General features: G+C 43.2%; 1 protein-coding gene across 4 annotated transcripts; it reads left to right on the plus strand.

Moving 5' to 3' along the window:
• Window positions 1–1,007: 1,007 nt before the first annotated feature.
• Window positions 1,008–16,406, plus strand: CENPA (centromere protein A). Of its 4 annotated transcripts, XR_006734644.1 has the most exons (6): window positions 1,008–1,244; window positions 5,813–5,922; window positions 6,408–6,485; window positions 6,803–6,957; window positions 11,776–11,881; window positions 15,780–16,406. XR_006734644.1 is itself a non-coding variant. In XM_045549218.1 (5 exons), the coding sequence occupies exons 1-4, from the start codon at window positions 1,151–1,153 to the stop codon at window positions 6,935–6,937; spliced, it is 417 nt and encodes a 138-aa protein (XP_045405174.1). In that variant the 5' UTR covers window positions 1,008–1,150; the 3' UTR covers window positions 6,938–6,957; window positions 11,776–12,142. The 4 variants fall into 4 exon arrangements, 3 of the variants coding, with proteins under 3 accessions (XP_045405174.1, XP_045405173.1, XP_045405175.1); XM_045549218.1 differs by lacking the exon at window positions 15,780–16,406 and having other exon boundaries at window positions 11,776–12,142; XM_045549217.1 differs by lacking the exons at window positions 11,776–11,881; window positions 15,780–16,406 and adding an exon at window positions 7,689–8,782.
• The last annotated feature ends 272 nt before the right edge of the window (window positions 16,407–16,678 follow it).

Here is a 16,678-nt window from a genome sequence, read left to right on the forward strand (position 1 = left end):
GGAGTTCGAGACCAGCCTGAGCAAGAGCGAGACCCCCACCTCTACTAAAAATAGAAAGAAATTAGCCGGTAATCCTATTTTTAGAAACAACTAAAAATACATAGAAAAAATTAGCCGGGGATGGTGGTGCACGCCTGTAGTCCCAGCTACCCGGGAGGCTGAGGCAGGAGGATTGCTTGAGCCCAGGAGTTTGAGATTGCTGTGAGCTAGGCTGACCCCAGGGCACTCTAGCCCAGGCAACAGAATGAGACTCTGTCTCAAAAAAATAAAAATAATAAAATAAAATAAATAAAATTAGTTACCAGACAAACTCTTAGGCTTCCGAATATTCTGGCAACATGACCGCTCGGCGGAAATGGTGATTTCTTGGACGACAAAGTTCCTCACACGGACACTTACACAGTCACGCGAGTGTATATCCCTGCTAAACGGTCCCAGTCACACACACAACGGCCCAGGCCGAGTCAGATCCAAACGCCGCACACCGTCACAACAATCACCGCGCGCACAGCGGAGGTCACTTGCTCACTGGGTCACTGCCAATCACACGCAGGAACTCGCACGCCGATTGCACTCCCACCGCCCCAGACCTACCCGCGGCGCCCCATGAGCTCGACCCCCACCTCAGTGTTGACCCGGCAAAACATAAAATGTTTTAGGAAAGTGATTTGTCTACAGAAACATGTCCTACAAACACACCATCCACGTGCAGAATTTAGCTTTCCTTTTTTGACCAGAGGGCACTCGAGGACTTCAGTCCGGTCGCTCAAAAGACCCGCACCCCCACGAACAAGCAAAGGGCAGGAGAAATCCCCGCCCCTTTCACTTCCTCAAATGCCCATTGGCTGGCTCCGCTGTAACTCCCGCTGTCCTCCTATCACCGCAGCAGTTTGGTCTCCTGGCCCGCACTCTCATTGGTCCTTCCTGCCGTCCCCACGTTCCAGAGTCGGCCACTGAGAGGCTCAGGATTCCGGATTTAAAAAACGCTGGCGGAGAGGTAGGCAGGGCGGGCGATTTGAACGCTAGGCTGTGCAGAAGGCGGCCGGGCCTCCTCCAGAATTCCCCCATACGCCAGCCTTTCGCCCCCGAACCCGGAAATCCGAGCACTCGGAGCCGTGGGGCTGGTCGCCGGGACTGTCCGCGGCCCGCCATGGGCCCGCGCCGCCGGAGGCGCAAGCCCGAGACCCCGACGAGGCGCGTCGAGAGCCCGACCCCCGGCCCCTCGCGGCGGCGGCCCCCCGTAGGTAAGCGCTGCGCACCTGCCACTCCGAGCCGGCCCTTCTGCCACCTGCCTGGGAGCACGACCGGCCCCGCATCCCCACTTCACATACCGGAAGACCGAGGCTCGCTTGTGGAACCCGAACCCCCACCCCCACCCCCGACTCCCGGCCCCGTGACCCTCCTATGCAAGGGACAAGGCGGTTCTGCCGTCCCGCATCTGCTCGGGTGCCAAGTCCAGCGAAGGCCTGGAGCAGGCAGTTCTGAAAAGGCGAAAGGACCGGCCGAGGCAACCTGACTGCCAACACTAGCTCCTGCTGTTACCACAGTACTAGCGTTTATGGAGCGCTTACCATTAACTAGGCATTGTGTGAAACTATTTTCATGCATTATCTCAACTTTCTATCCTGCCCATTTACAGCAGATGAGAAGATTGAGGCCCAGGCAGGCCAGGGAACTTGAGCAAAGTCACACAACTTGTTCTGGCAGACACGAGATTTTTAAATGTCTGTGTTTGTGCTTTTCTAAATTGCAAAAGTATTGCCTGCTTTTTGTGACGATTTCAAATAACAATCCTGCTCTTAGGAGGTGTCTGTCATTCAGGGTTTTCTTTCCTTCAGTGAGTGGCTTTATTGGGCCTTGGACAAAGGCCCTCTGGGCGCTGCTCACCCTGTTCCCTTGTGGAGGTTGTGTCCCTAGAAAGGGATAGAGTCTGTGGTCCGCAGTGTCTGTATTGTGGGCTGGTGGATGGGAGGCCCAAGGGCAGGAAGTGGCAGGTGCCTGTGTGGTACATGGTGGCAATTGCTGCTTCACTTGTCTTCTAACTCTGTTGCTACATAGCTAAGAGCAGGGTGAAAAAAAGGGTATTGTAGGTTATTTTAGATGTTGCTGCTGTGAATGGGATTGTTTTCTTTCCCAAAACCTAAGTATTTAAGCTTTGCGTCCAACCAACTTGCTGAATTCTCATGAATCCTAATAGTCTTTCAGTTGCTTCAGTTGGAATTTTTTTTTTGGAGACAGAGTCTTGCTCTGTCATCCAGGCTAGAGTGCTGTGGCATCAGCCTAGCTCACAGCAACCTCAAACTCCTGGGCTCAAGCAATCCTCCTGCCTCAGCCTCCCAAGTAGCTGGGATTACATTCAGTTGGAATTTTTAAGTAGACTGTTATATATCATCTGCAAATAATGACTTTTTAATCTTTCTTTTTCAATTTTACACATTTTATTTCTTGTTGTATGGTATTAGCAAGGCCCTGAGACTCACTAAGAGCAGTGTTGTTGACCATCTTTGTCTTGTCTGTAATTTTAATGGCAATATTAAGTACGATGTTTGCTGTTGCTTTCTGTCATAGATGCATCCTTATACTCCTGATTAGATGAAAAGTTTTATCTCAAATGGGCACTTGACACTTCCTGGCAGTCCTACCAGCCTTGTCTGATGATCTTGCTTTTCCTTTCACCCCATGACTATTTCCTACCTTTTTTCCCCTCTTCAACTTCCTACAGCTCCAGTCCCCCTACTCTTAGCTGATGATGACCTTAACTAAGGGTCCCCCTTCCTATCAAAAGGCACTTTTCCTCTTGCATGGGCTTTTGGTCATATGCTTCTTTCATCTTCACAGGGTCTCTCTGTTGGCCTCGCCACCTGCACTTAGAATTAAATCCAAATGCCTCACATTGACATTGGCAAATGTGCTCTAGTATTTACCATTGTAAGAAAAACGGCAGGGGTGTTTCTGTGACCACACACTCCCATCTCCTTATATTCCCAATTTCTCTCTACTTCCCTTCATAGCTACCCTTTTCAAATAGCCAGACTTGTTGAAATCTACACACATTTTGTCTCGTTTCCTCATTTCCTAGTCACCCTTCAACCTGGTCCAGTCTGAGCGCCCCCTCACAACCACTACCCATAGTAGGAGTAGTTCTAGTCCACTTGAACTACTCCTGTCAGGGTCACCAGCAACTTTCATTTTGCCAAATCCAATAGAAAGGTCTGTGTCCTTTTCTTTGTCTCTCAGAAGCATTTGACCCAGTGGGCCACTTTCTCCTTGAAGCATTCTGCTCACTTGGCTTCTGTGACACCATGTACTCTCTGGCAGTTCCTGCTTAGTGTTCTCTACTGCCTGTGCTACTCTCTCCAGCTCCTTGTTGCAGGACTTCCTTTCTACCCTCTTCCCAGGTGATCGCATCCATCCCCATGGCTCTAAATACAAGAACAACTTTCAAATTTATATTCTCTACCCAGATCTTTCTTATGACCGCAGATGCCTATATCCAACTCAACTGCCTATCTTTCTTTCTTTCTTTCTTTTTTTTTTTTTTTTGAGACAGAGTCTTGCTCTGTCACCTGGGCTAGAGTGCCGTGGCATCAGCCTAGCTCATAGCAACCTCAAACTCCTGGGCTCAAGCGATCCTCCTGCCTCAGCCTCCGGAGTAACTGGTACTACAGGCACATGTCATGATGCCTAGCTAATTTTTCTATTTGTAGTAGAGATCGGGTCTCGCTCTTGCTGAAGCTGGTCTCGAACTCCTGAGCTCAAGCAATCCTCCCTCCTCGGCCTCCTAGAGTGCTAGGATTATAGGCGTGAGCCACCGCACCAGGCCAGAATTTGGCTTTTCTGATTTCGACTTTTGGGAATGTTTTTAAGATTTTTTTTCTTTTTTGTTGTTGGAACCAGGATTTGATCCAAAGTCTCTGATTCCACAGCCCAAGTGCCTGACACTGACACTGAGTTAGGTCACTCCTGGGGTCTCAGCGTGGCCACTAATGAGCTCTGGCCATCTGTCTTCACCTCCCTGGGCCTCAGGATAATCAAGACAAGGGAATTATACTAGATAATTTTTCAGATTCCTTCTAGCTGAAAAAAAACAAACAAAACAAAACCCTAAAAACAAAATAACTGAGTTTCCAATCTAGATGAGAAAGAAGTAAGAGATGTATGAGGTACTGTAGGGTCCAGAGGAGGGAGGGGACCCATCTGTTTGAAAGGAATCAGGATTCGGGAAAGGCTTCATGGAAGAATTAGTATTTAAAATAAACCTCAAAGGATCATTCATTCATTCATTTAATAAGTATTTATTTAACACTTATCTACTGATTTCTAGTTGAAGGTAACAGTGAATAAAATAGACAAAAATCTTGCTCTGTGGAGTGTAGTCACACGTGGTTACAGTGTAGGGGTTTGACAGTTTGCCTGTCTCAGCCAAGCTAGGAGGCATCACCTATTTTCCACTCACTTTCTCTTTTTTTTATTTCATCACATTACGGAGGTACAAATGTTTAGGTTACATATATTGCCTTTGCCCCACCCGAGTCAGAGCTTCAAGCGTGTCCATCCCCCAGATGGTGCGCACCGCACCCATTAGGTGTGAATATGCCCATCCCCTCCTCCCCCACCTGCCCAACACCCGATGAATGTTACTACTATCTGTGCACATGTGTTGATCGGTTAATACCAATTCGATGGTGAGTACATGTGATGCTTGTTTTTCCATTCTTGTGATACTTCACGTAGTAGAATGGGCTCCAGCTCTATCCAGGATAATACAAGAGATACTAGATCACCATTGTTTTTTGTGGCTGCGTAGAACTCTATGATATACATATGCCACATTTTATTAATCCCCTCATGTATTGATGGGCACTTGGGTTGTTTCCACATCTTTGTAATTGTGAATTGTGCTGCAATAAATATTCTAGTGCAGATGTCTTTTTTTTTTTTTGAGACAGAGTCTCACTCTGTTGCCCAGGCTAGAGTGCCGTGGCATCAGCCTAGCTCACAGCAACCTCAAACTCCTAGGCTCAAGTGATCCTCCTGCCTCAGCCTCCCGAGTAGCTGGGACTACAGGCATGTGCCACTGTGCCTGGCTAACTTTTTTCTATGTACTTTTAGTTGTCTGGTTAATTTCTTTCTCTTTTTTTTTTTTTTTTTAGTAGAGATGGGGTCTCGCTCTTGCTCAGGCTGGCAGATGTCTTTTTTATAGAATGTCTTTTTTTTCTTTGGGTAGATGCCCAGTAATGTGATTGCTGGATCAAATGGTAGTTCTACTTGTAGCTCTTTGAGGTATCTCCATATTACTTTCCACAGAGGTTGTACTAGTTTGCAGTCCCACCAGCAGTGTATGAGTGTTCCTATCTTCACATCCATGCCAACATTTATAGTTTTGGGACTTTCTGATAAAAGCCATTCTCACTGGAGTTAAGTGACACCTCATTGTGGTTTTGATTTGCATTTGCCTGATGATTAGAGATGTTGAGCCTTTTTTCCTATGTTTATTGGCAATTACTCTGTCTTCTTTTGAAAAGTTTCTATTTATGTCCTTTTCCCACTTTTTAAGGGGTTATTTGATTTTTCTTGCTAATTTTCCTGAGTTCTTTATAGATTCTAGTTATCAGCCGTTTATTGGATGTGTAGCATGCGAGTATTTTCTCCCATTCTGTAGGTTCTCTGTTTCTTCTCCTGATAGTTTCCTTGGCTGTGGAGAAGCTTTTTAATTTGATCAGATTCCATTTATTTATTTTTGTTGTTGCTGTGATTGTCTTTGGAGTCTTGTTCACTCACTTTCCCTTTATGGCCCAAATCTTTTCCTCAGCCCCTACCCCCCGTCAACATCGTCGGAGGACATTTGGATGGTTACAGGAGATCCGAAAACTTCAGAAGAGCACACACCTCTTATTAAGGAAGGCCCCCTTCAGCCGCGTGGTAAGCTCCAGGGACCATCCCGCCAACCCCCTTGTCACCTTCCTTTAAATTTCCCAGGTATTGGGGACTGAACTGTCTCTTACCTAAATGTTTGAAGAACTTCTTCTCTAACCCAGTAGAGGACTTCATCTTCTGAAAACATGAGCCCTCTAAGGACACCTTGTAATTCTTCATGGAATTAATTTCTAACCCCCACTACCTTTGAAGTTGTATTCTTTGACTGTAAAAATAGAAACCCTTTCATTCATGCTCTCTTTGGTCCCCTTTCCTACCCTGGGAGATTGCGTCCTCATCTCCCCACCACCAATAGGAGATATGCCAGTTCCTAAGCCCCCAGAAGTCAACACCCACTCTTAGGTAGGTCCTAAGATTCAGGGCCAGGAAGGAATAATGGAAATGAGGAGTCATTGGAACTCATGGAGAAGGTCCACCTTCCCTTGAATCTCTGTTCTGTTACTCTCCTCCCCATCCCCACTCCTTCACAGGCAAGAGAAGTATGTACTAAATTCACTCGTGGTGTGGACTTCAATTGGCAAGCCCAGGCCCTGTTGGCCCTACAAGAGGTGAGAAGGGGCCAAGGCATAATTGGGTGAGGGCTGAGCGTGGGAGAAGGAGGCAATCTGGAATTCTACATGCCTGACTGGACTGTCACATGCTAAATCTGGCCTCCTTGAAAAGAGTACCAAGGTAACACCTGAGGGTTTGGAGGCTGGATTCTGTGTGGTAGTAGCAGAATTCCCAGGCCAAGTTTAGTCCCATTCTTTGAATAATCTTTCCTACAGTCCTTTGAACCCTTGGAGATTAGGTTTAGCAGGTCTCTAAGAAAAATTAGCCCATGCCCCTTCCTGTGTGTCAGTCTTATTCCTCTCTCTGTCCCCAGGCTGCAGAAGCATTTCTAGTCCATCTCTTTGAGGATGCTTATCTCCTCACCCTACATGCCGGCCGAGTTACTCTTTTCCCAAAGGACGTGCAGCTGGCCAGGAGGATCCGAGGCATTCAGGAAGGGCTCGGCTGAGCTCCTACACCAGTGTGTCTGTAAGTCTTTCCTGCTCACTCAGGGAGTAAGTGCGCTTTGGGGAAAAAAAACTCCCAGCTTCTCCTCACTGGAGTTGGCATTTCTCTGAAGGAATTTCCCTTCTCCATCTTTGGTCCCTTGCCATCTCATCTTTTCTTTATTCTCTGGTAAAGGTTGACCTAGTTTTAACTTGACTGCTTGGGACTATATCACTCATGCCTTTTTGTACAATATTATATTAAGATATTTTCTATTAGTAATGACCAGATGACCCAGATTTCTTTTTTTTTTTTTTTTTTTTTTTTTGAGACAGAGTCTCACTTTGTTGCCCGGGCTAGAGTGAGTGCCGTGGCATCAGCCTAGCTCACAGCAACCTCAGACTCCTGGGCTCAAGCGATCCTACTGCCTCAGCCTCCCGAGTAGCTGGGACTACAGGCATGAGCCACCATGCCCGGCTAATTTTTTTGTATATATATTTTTAGTTGGCCAGATAATTTCTTTCTATTTTTAGTAGAGACGGGGTCTCACTCTTGCTCAGGCTGGTCTCGAACTCCTGACCTCGAGCGATCCACCCGCCTCGGCCTCCCAGAGCTAGGATTACAGGCGTGAGCCACCGCGCCCGGCCGACCCAGATTTCTAACAGAGTTAAGCCTCTCCATTTTATGAGGACCAGATGACCTCATTTTGATTAAGAGACTGTTTTCTTACTTTTGAAAATGGCTTGTTAATAAGTGTGCTTCCTAAATTTCAGGGATGATGCCAGGGACTCTCTGGAGCCACAGCTAGATCCAATGGAGTCTGAGGTGCTGCCTGGACTTTGCTGTCTCTGAGCACTGTGTGCGTGTTGCAAGACAGCATGACTTTCCTCTGTAACAGAGGTAACATATGAAACAATCAACACAGTTCCAAAGGCCCGAAAATTATTTGCAGATAAAGAGATTCCGAGGTTGACTTCAGTTTGTGAGTTACTCATATGACTATTTAAGGATTTTGAAGATACCAGATTTGCTGTTTTATGGGAGAAAAGGAAATTTACATATTATTTTAGATCTTTCTGTACAATTTACATCTTTTACCATTTGTACTTTTATTTTAAACATAAGGGAAAAAATAAGAGAAGACCACTTTGACCAGTTGCATGTCTAGCATGCAGATCTCTGCCTTTCAGCTCAGCGTTATCATTAGTGGCAGCATCAAGTTCCTGAGTGAGCTGTGCTTGTCCACAAACATGTAGCTTCTCAAAAACTTAATTGGGGTTAAATGGAAAATCTTTATGGTTTGATGTTTTTGTTCCTTCTAGTAAATTCCTATCAAAATCATTCAGAAATTCTAACTACATTCTAAATGTGGAATCTAACATTTTATTCTCACTTGCAAATCACAGAACGTATATCAGTCTAGGATTTTAAAGTGACTTTTCAATGTTTTTATAGGTGTTTTTATAGCCTCTTTGTGGAGTGATAATAAAAATAATTTTTTAATGAAAACATTAAAATGAAGTTACTGCAATAGCAAAGATTATGCTGTATTTTTTGTATGCAAACATTAAGTTCTTCATTTGTACACTATTTGTAAACAGCCACAATTTCAATGAGAATTTAGGGATGCAGTTTTGCCTCTGATGGAGTAGAGTTTGAGCAGACAAAAACTTTGCCCTTCTGTTGTAACTGAGACCAATTTAAGAGGTTTCCAGAGAAACAGGAAATACCACCCAAAGATTTGAGATCTATGTGTGGTGAAAATGATTAGTGAGGGCAGACTACTAATAATGATGTGGCAGTCAGATACAGACTAAAGGGAACCACCAGGTTCTATTTAATAAATTTTAAGCCTTTGGAAAACCTCTTCCTGTTTGACATGAACTTATTATTTGTGCAGGCATTCAAGTAAAGCTTATCTGTCCACAAATATGTTTAATGTTCTTGTTACAGTGTTATTAATTAGAGGATGATAGTCTTCCTCCCCTACTGTTTTTTTTTTTTCAGAACTACTAAACATTTATTGAATGTGTAAGGTACTAAAAAAAAAGGATTATAATTTTGTTAAGAAAAGATATTTTATGTTAATACATGTATTATACTTTGGAATTACCTAAGTCGCGTGCGGATAACTTTACATTGCCTTCAATAACTTTATTCTTTATAAAATATATAAATAATAAATATATATATAATTCAACTTTTACAAGCATTATCAAATGCAAGAAGGAGGTATTACTATCAGCATTACAAATTACGGGAAAACATTCATTTCCTGTGCGTCTTCCAATGCTAGTGGCAAAGTGAAAGCTGAATGGAGATTAAGCTGGACTGTGTGACATCCTTGCCAGGGGTAGACACATAAAGAAGCAAAGTGATTCTCAGAGAAGGAACGTTGGGCCCCCAGAAAAGTGAAAGAAAGGAGTTACTGAGTTCTGCACTCAGGCGCATCTTTTCCAGGGGGGCGCGTCAGGAGCAGACAATGTGGATCCCCTACTGTTTTTTTAAATTGACACTTCTGGCCGGGCGCGGTGGCTCACGCCTATAATCCTAGCACTTGGGAGGCCGAGGTGGGTGGATCATTTGAACTTAGGAGTTCAAGACCAGCCTGAGCAAGAGCGAGACCCCGTCTCTACTAAAAACAAAGGAATTATCTGGCCAACTAAAAATATATAGAAAAAATTAGCCAGGTATGGTGGCACATGCCTGTAGTCCCAGCTCCTTGGGAGGCTGAGGCAGTAGGATCGCTTGAGCCCAGGAGTTTGAGGTTGCTGTGAGCTAGGAGGACGCCACGGCACTCTAGCCCGGGCAACAGAGCAAGACTCTGTCTATAAATAAATAAATAAATAAATAAATAGACACTTCTCTGCTCTCTCAAAATTACACTAATCAGTTCATCACTGCCATACACATGCATCACACTCAAATACCAGGCAGGATTTTTGCTCTCAGCACCACATAGTATTTACATTACTACAATAACATAAGAATAAGTCATTTATATCACGATAATGTTATATGACATGGTTATAATAATTTACTGTAAATTTCAAGTGCCTATGATATAGTTGAGTTTTTATTTGGTTTTATTTTTTTATTTTGTTTTTCTCTACTTCTGGGGTGATTTCACCAACATTCTTTTCTAAATTTCCCATTGAATTTTTTATTTCTGCCATGGAGGAGAGTCATCTAACCTCCTTCTTGGCGGGTGAAAGCCTAGCTGGTTCTAGGAGCTGAGTGGAGAAGGAGAGCTAAGGATATCCATACTCAAAACTCATAACACATAAGCTTTCTGAGTCTCCCCAAGTCCGCAGACCTTCTTTGTATCTTCTCTTGGATAAAGAGATTCTGCTGTGATGGGGGAAAGGCAGCCATCCAGTGATCGGCAGGAGAGAAGCATCTAGGGATTTAATTGTTTCCTAAGCCACTTGCAAACAATCCTTTTTATTTTAACCAACGCTCATTTACCCCCAGCTATGGATATATTCAATGCTCTCAGTTTCTGAGCCTTGTGAAGATTTTGCTGTGTAGATTATGGCTTCTGAATTTTTCTTACTGCTAGTTTAGGATTCCACTCCCTTAGGTCTGATAAGTACTTTCTACTTGTCCATCTGCTTTCTAACTTTTAAAATTTGTTGGTGTTTTCTTCTCTTCTGTTTTCCCCATGTTCGAGAATTTATGTTGGATTTTCTTTTATAGAATTATATATTGGCAGTTTTCCTTCTTCATATGAGAAAGATGATTCCACTATTTTCTGGGTTCTGTTTTTGCTGTTGAGAAGTCAGTCAGCTGTCAGTTGTTCCTTTGAAACTAATGTTATTTCTCCAAGTATCTTTATTTAAAAGATTTTTCTTTCTTTTTTTTTTTTTTTTGGTATTGTGCAATGTTGTGTCTAAGTGTGGATTTCTTTTTACTTTGCTTGGCATTCACTAGGCTTTTTGAATATGGATTGATTTCTTTTTATCAATTCTGGAAAATTCTTCACCATTATCTCTGCAAATATTGCCTCTCCCCATTCTTTATTATTCTGGGACTCCAATTATCTATTAGCTAGCCCACCTCACTGTATCTTCTACGTTTCTTTCCCTCTTCTCTTTCCCATCTTTTTGTCTATCTGAGCTACATACTGAATTGTTTCTTCTGCCATCCCTCATAGTTCACTGATTTTTCTCTTCAGCTGTGTCTAATCTGCTTTTAAACCTACCCATTTTCTTAATTTTCATTATTGCATTTTTTTTTCTTTTTGAGACTGGGTCTCCCTCTGTTTCCTGGGCTACAGTGCAGTGACATTATAATAGCTCACTGCAATCTTAAACTCCTAGCTCAAGCGATCCTCCCGCTTCAGCCTCCTGAGTAGCTGGGACTATGGGCGTGCACCACCACGGCTGGCTAAATTTTTTATTATTTGTAGAGACAGGGTCTCACTATTGCCCAGGCTGGTCTTAAACTCTTGACCTCAAGCAATCCTCCTGCCTCGACTTCCCAAAGTGCTAGGATTATAGGCATGAGCCACAACGCCCAGCCTATTGCATTTTTTAGGTCTAGAATTTCTATTTGATTCTTTTCAAAATTTTCTTGTTACTTTTTAATAGTTTCCAGTTCCCTGCTGAAATTTTCAAATCTGGTGTTTATCTCCTTTAGCAGAGTAAGCATAGTTAACTTTATAGACTATGTCTGATTCTAATGTTTAGAGTCCTTGTAGGTCTGTTTCTATTCATGATTTCTGTTAATTCTCACTCATGATCTCGTCTTTGGTGCTTCATTACACTTGACAGTATATCTCATACTTCTATATGTGGAACTAATTTGAGGCCTAGGATGATATTGTCCTCTAAAGAGGATTTTTTTTTCTTCTACCAGGTGCCTGGAGGCAGTAAACATTCAGAATCACCTTAATTCAATTTCTAGCCTTAAGATTTTCTGAGTCACCCAGACGATTCAAAGCCAAGATGCAGCCTATGCTAAGGTATAAATTGCTTCTTATTTACCTTCCTCCTAGGGAACAACCAGCATTCCACGGTCAGCTTACTATGCTTGCCTTGGGGGCCTGTATTCCCACTGTAGTCTCCCTAACCCTACAGGGCTGCCAAAGCATAGCTCATTTCTCAGCTACCTTTTCGGGACTGGAAAACACCCTGGTGGATATATAGAATAATCTGCTATTAAACCCATCTCTAGATTTCCATCCTCTCTTTGATCTTGGATTAGTAATTACTAATAATCACTATCTTGTTAGCAATTTAATGCTTTTAAGAAAAATACATATATATTTGTCCAAAGTTTTCCGTTTTCTTTAGTAGGAAAGTAGTCCAAAATGACCTAGTTTACCATTACTGGAAATTGAAATTTGATGTGTTTCTTGATTTTCTTACACCCATCATTACTTGAGTATTACTCATCATTACTTATTACCATTAAAACAAAAATAATTTAAATTTATTCAATATCAAATATAACATACGCTGTCATATGTAACAATCAAGAGTCTTAGCTGCAAGTTTGAGGACCCAACTCAAACTGAATTAAGAGGAAAAGGCTCATGTAACTGAAGAGTCCAGAGATGTTTCTGGTTTAGCCACAGCTGAATCCAAGGACTCCAACAGTGTCATCAAGATTTGGTCTCTCTCTTCACCCTTGGTTCTGCTGCTTTTGTTAGTGTCAGTCTTAGGCAGGCCTTTGGATCCTGTGAACATGTGATGTTGTATGACACAGGAATTAAGGGTGCATATCAGCTGACACTAAAACAGATTATTCTGGATTATTTGGGTAGGCCCAATGTAATCACGAGTGCCATTAAAAGTGGAAAAGGGAGCTAGGCAAGGTGGCTCCTATCTGTAATCCCAGCCCTTTGGGAGACCAAGGCAGGAAGATTGCTTGAGCCTAGGAGTTTGAGGTTGCAGTAAGTTATGGTGATGCTACTGCACTCCAGCCTGGGTGACAGAGTAAGACTCTCCCTATCTCTTAAAAAAAGATACCCACACCCATAAGTTTATCTCAGCAGTATTCACAATAGCAAAGATATGGAGTCAATCTAAATGTCCATTGGGGGTGATTGGATAAAGAAAATGTGGTATACATATACAATGGAATACTATTCAGCCATAAAAAGAATGAAATCATGTCTTTTGCAGGAACATGATAGAACTGGAGGGTATTATCTTAAATGAAACAAGTCAGACATCGACAAATACTACATGTTGTCACTTACCAGTGGGAGCAAAATTATATGTACACATGGACATAGAGTGGGATGATAGACAATGGAGACAGAAGGGTAAGGAGGTGGGAGGGGGTGGTTGATGAGAGATTACTTAATGGGCACAATGTATGTAATTCCAAGAATATTTTCTACACTTTTCTGAGAAGAGCCATGACTTTCATGAGACCCTCAAGTCCACCAGCCGTAGATGGTCATGAACCCCGATTCTAGAATTATATGAGTTATTTTGCCTCCAATTTCACATTAGTATTTTCCATAAGTATATTGCAAATTTGACAAAGTCCATTTGTCACATATTTATGGAATGTTTACCTCAATTGTCTCAATTCTCCATCCCACAGGACATCCCTCCACTTGGGTGAGCAAATAATAGTAACACCTTACACTGATACAGCTTTTCAGCTTATAATGCTCTTTCAGCATCTATCTGATGCTCACAACTGCAGACATTATTTGTATAATATAAGTTTGGAGCTCTCAGAAAGTGGATTGAAAAATCAACTTCATCTTGAAAGAGCAGCCAAAGCATTTTGATTGAGAATTTCTCTCCTCCCCTCCTGGCACTGGGCCAACATTGCTACCCCACATGACACCCAAAGAGAAGAAGTAGATTCCTAATTGTTTCTAGGATTCATTTAAGTTCCTTCCTTTTCTGCAATCTCAGTTATTGCAGACCTTCAAATACATGCCCTTCCATGCTGTCTAGAGAAGCAGTTCCGTCTAGTTTGCATTTGAGTGTCCTGCCTGACTCACCGCTATTTGGCTTGACCCACCAATTCCATTTGGCCCCAAACCACCTTTGTTTCTCTCCTCAGGCACCTGTCTTCCTTTCCTCAGCCCCAGCCAGCACCCTTCAAACACCATGAGGGCTAACATACCTTTCGCTGCTTAAACGTTATTGATCACTTTTTATAAAATCTTTGCCCATCCATCCCTGAGAGACATGGAATCCTCAGCCACGGAAGCCTCGAGCCTGGGCTTTGGCATAGGCCGTGGGGAGAGTTGGCTTTAGTTGTACACAGTCACCGGAACCCTTGGCATGGTAACGCTTTGCGTGACTGTGGTTCTGGGAGGCAAGGTTGAGTTTCCCTCCGTTCTCAAGGCTGTGGAGTTTCCTGGAGAGGGTAGGGGAGGATGCCTGAGTCTTGTCCAGCTGTGGGCAGTTTGAGAGTCAGAGAGGCTCCAAGCGGGGAAGGAAAAGGTCCCTGGCACTTTCCAGGATGATACTAGATTGAAGGCTATAGGTCTGAAACGCTTCATTGACCATTGTTTTGAGCTAAAAGGACACTTAATGTGGTTCTTCACCTGTCGCCATTGCCTATACTTTGTGTTTAGCTTGAATTCTTAATAGAATTTCAGGGTCCAAAGTCATTTAAACTAACCCTTTAGCAAATCCTTGAATCTTTTCTGTGACATCCAACTTTTATTTGAATACCTTCAATGATGGGGAACTCACTATTTACCCAAAGAATTACGTTTCGGGAAGCTCTGCATGTTTTTTTAATATATTTTCTAATTTTGCCTGCCTTTATCTTCAGCTCATTAATTATGCCTCGGGAGCCCAGAGAATAATTTCTCTCCCACATAACTGAAGAGAGTAATCATATTCCCACTAAGTCTTCCCTTTGTTAACTTAAATAACAAGCAGTGAGAGAGAGCAGTGAGAGCATTTTCTCTAAAAGAAAATGATATTTTTTGAGAAGTAGTGCATTACAATGGGAATACATGTGCCATAGAAAACATTGTGCATATTCAGGGAGGTAAAGGAAGACAAAGGTTTTTAAAGGAAAAATGAGGAGGATTACTTAATTGTTTTGAGATCATTGTCCTTGGCTACAAGTATCAAAAACAAGGGTGGCACCAGTCAGAGGTTGGACAGGCAGTTGCTAGACAGATATCCTCAATGAAATATTTTTGTGTGTAAGGTTGTGCACAATCTTTATGCAAGATCATGGCTTTTGTAGAGTCTTTTGTGATAGTTTTTGTTATTAGGAATTTATGCATGAGAATCCTGCCTTCATGGTCTTTCCTGCTCTGTCAGTTTTGCCTTCTGCAGGCTAATCATCTCACTTTCTGCAATTGCTCTCCTTATCACAGGGTTCAGGGCCTCTCTCTACAGGCTATAGTTTGACTCATCAGTATCCTTAAAGTAGTTCGGGGTGAGGGTGAGGAAATACATTGAAAAGAACATAGGATTTATGGTCAAAGTCTTATTCTTAAGTCTGTGTACTTAGCTTCAAAATAAGGAATACTACCTTACTTTGCAGAGTTGATTTAGGAATTAAAAATAATATATATGTGAGTGTTCTGTAAACTATAATAAAAGGAGATGCACTGTATACTTTTACTGGAAGCAAGAGACGGTGGGGCTTCAACTTGAAATGGTGTTGGCATTTAATGGTGATCCACACATACCCATTTTTGGTTTCTGCTACTGAAGAAGGAAGTTTTGCTCCCAGAATTGGACAATAACCACTCAAAATGCTTGGTTTTTCACAATTCCCTGGCATATGTTGTTTGGGAAGAGAAATCTGGACATTCTACCTGAACTGCCCTGGGGGCAGTGCTGCTCCAGCTGGTGAGGGCTCTGGGCAGCTGTGACCTTCAGTCCCTGTCACGGGCTTTCTCTCTTCTGTCCACGCAGCTGCCCTCAGGGACAGGCACATCTGGTACCAGTGGATACTCAAGAGCATCACCCTCTAGGGTGGCTGCCTAGGGTTCATTCCAAGAAGGATCCAGGCCAAGAAGTCCCAAAGAGAGGCAGAAGGGGACCAGAGGCCATGGAATGGGCAGTGAGGATCAAACACATGGGCTTGGAGGGCCACACCCAGGTCCTCACAGCTTCTTTATTCCTGGCACAAAGGTTTCCCCCTCTTTCTCTCCAGTCAAGACCTCCCCAGCCTCCCAAGTCACCTTCCTGCAGCCTTGACCCAGACAGCATCTTCATCTTCCTCTGCTGGTCACCATGTGTTCATGGGTAAATGCCAAGCCTGGCCCTGGAGAAGAGCAGGGCAGATCAGCTGCCACAAAACACCTCATCCTCAACAGAGCAGGATTAAATGCAGTGACCAAAAGGGATTGCTCTGATCAAGGCAATACCGCTGATACCTGAATGTCCATGGACAGGAACTAGAAGACTTGGTAAAATGGAAACCATCATTGGGTAGGTGTGGTCACAGGGAACTTCTTTCTTCGTTATAGTTTGTTGAACACTTACATGCATTTTTACCCATTACATGTAAACATGATGGTTTATTTAAGATTTTCATAATAAAACTTTAAAAGAGGCCGGGCGCGGTGGCTCACGCCTGTAATCCTAGCACTCTGGGAGGCCGAGGCGGGCGGATCTTTTGAGCTCAGGAGTTCGAGACCAGCCTGAGCAAGAGCAAGACCCCATCTCTACTAAAAATAGAAAGAAATTATATGGACAGCTAAAAATATATATCAAAAAAATTAGCCGGCCATGGTGGCGCATGCCTGTAGTCCCAGCTACTCGGGAGGCTGAGGCAGAAGGATGGCTTGAGCCCAGGAGTTTGAGGTTGC

Source organism: Lemur catta, chromosome 4 (assembly GCF_020740605.2).
Source record: "Lemur catta isolate mLemCat1 chromosome 4, mLemCat1.pri, whole genome shotgun sequence".
Lineage (NCBI taxonomy): Eukaryota > Metazoa > Chordata > Mammalia > Primates > Lemuridae > Lemur > Lemur catta.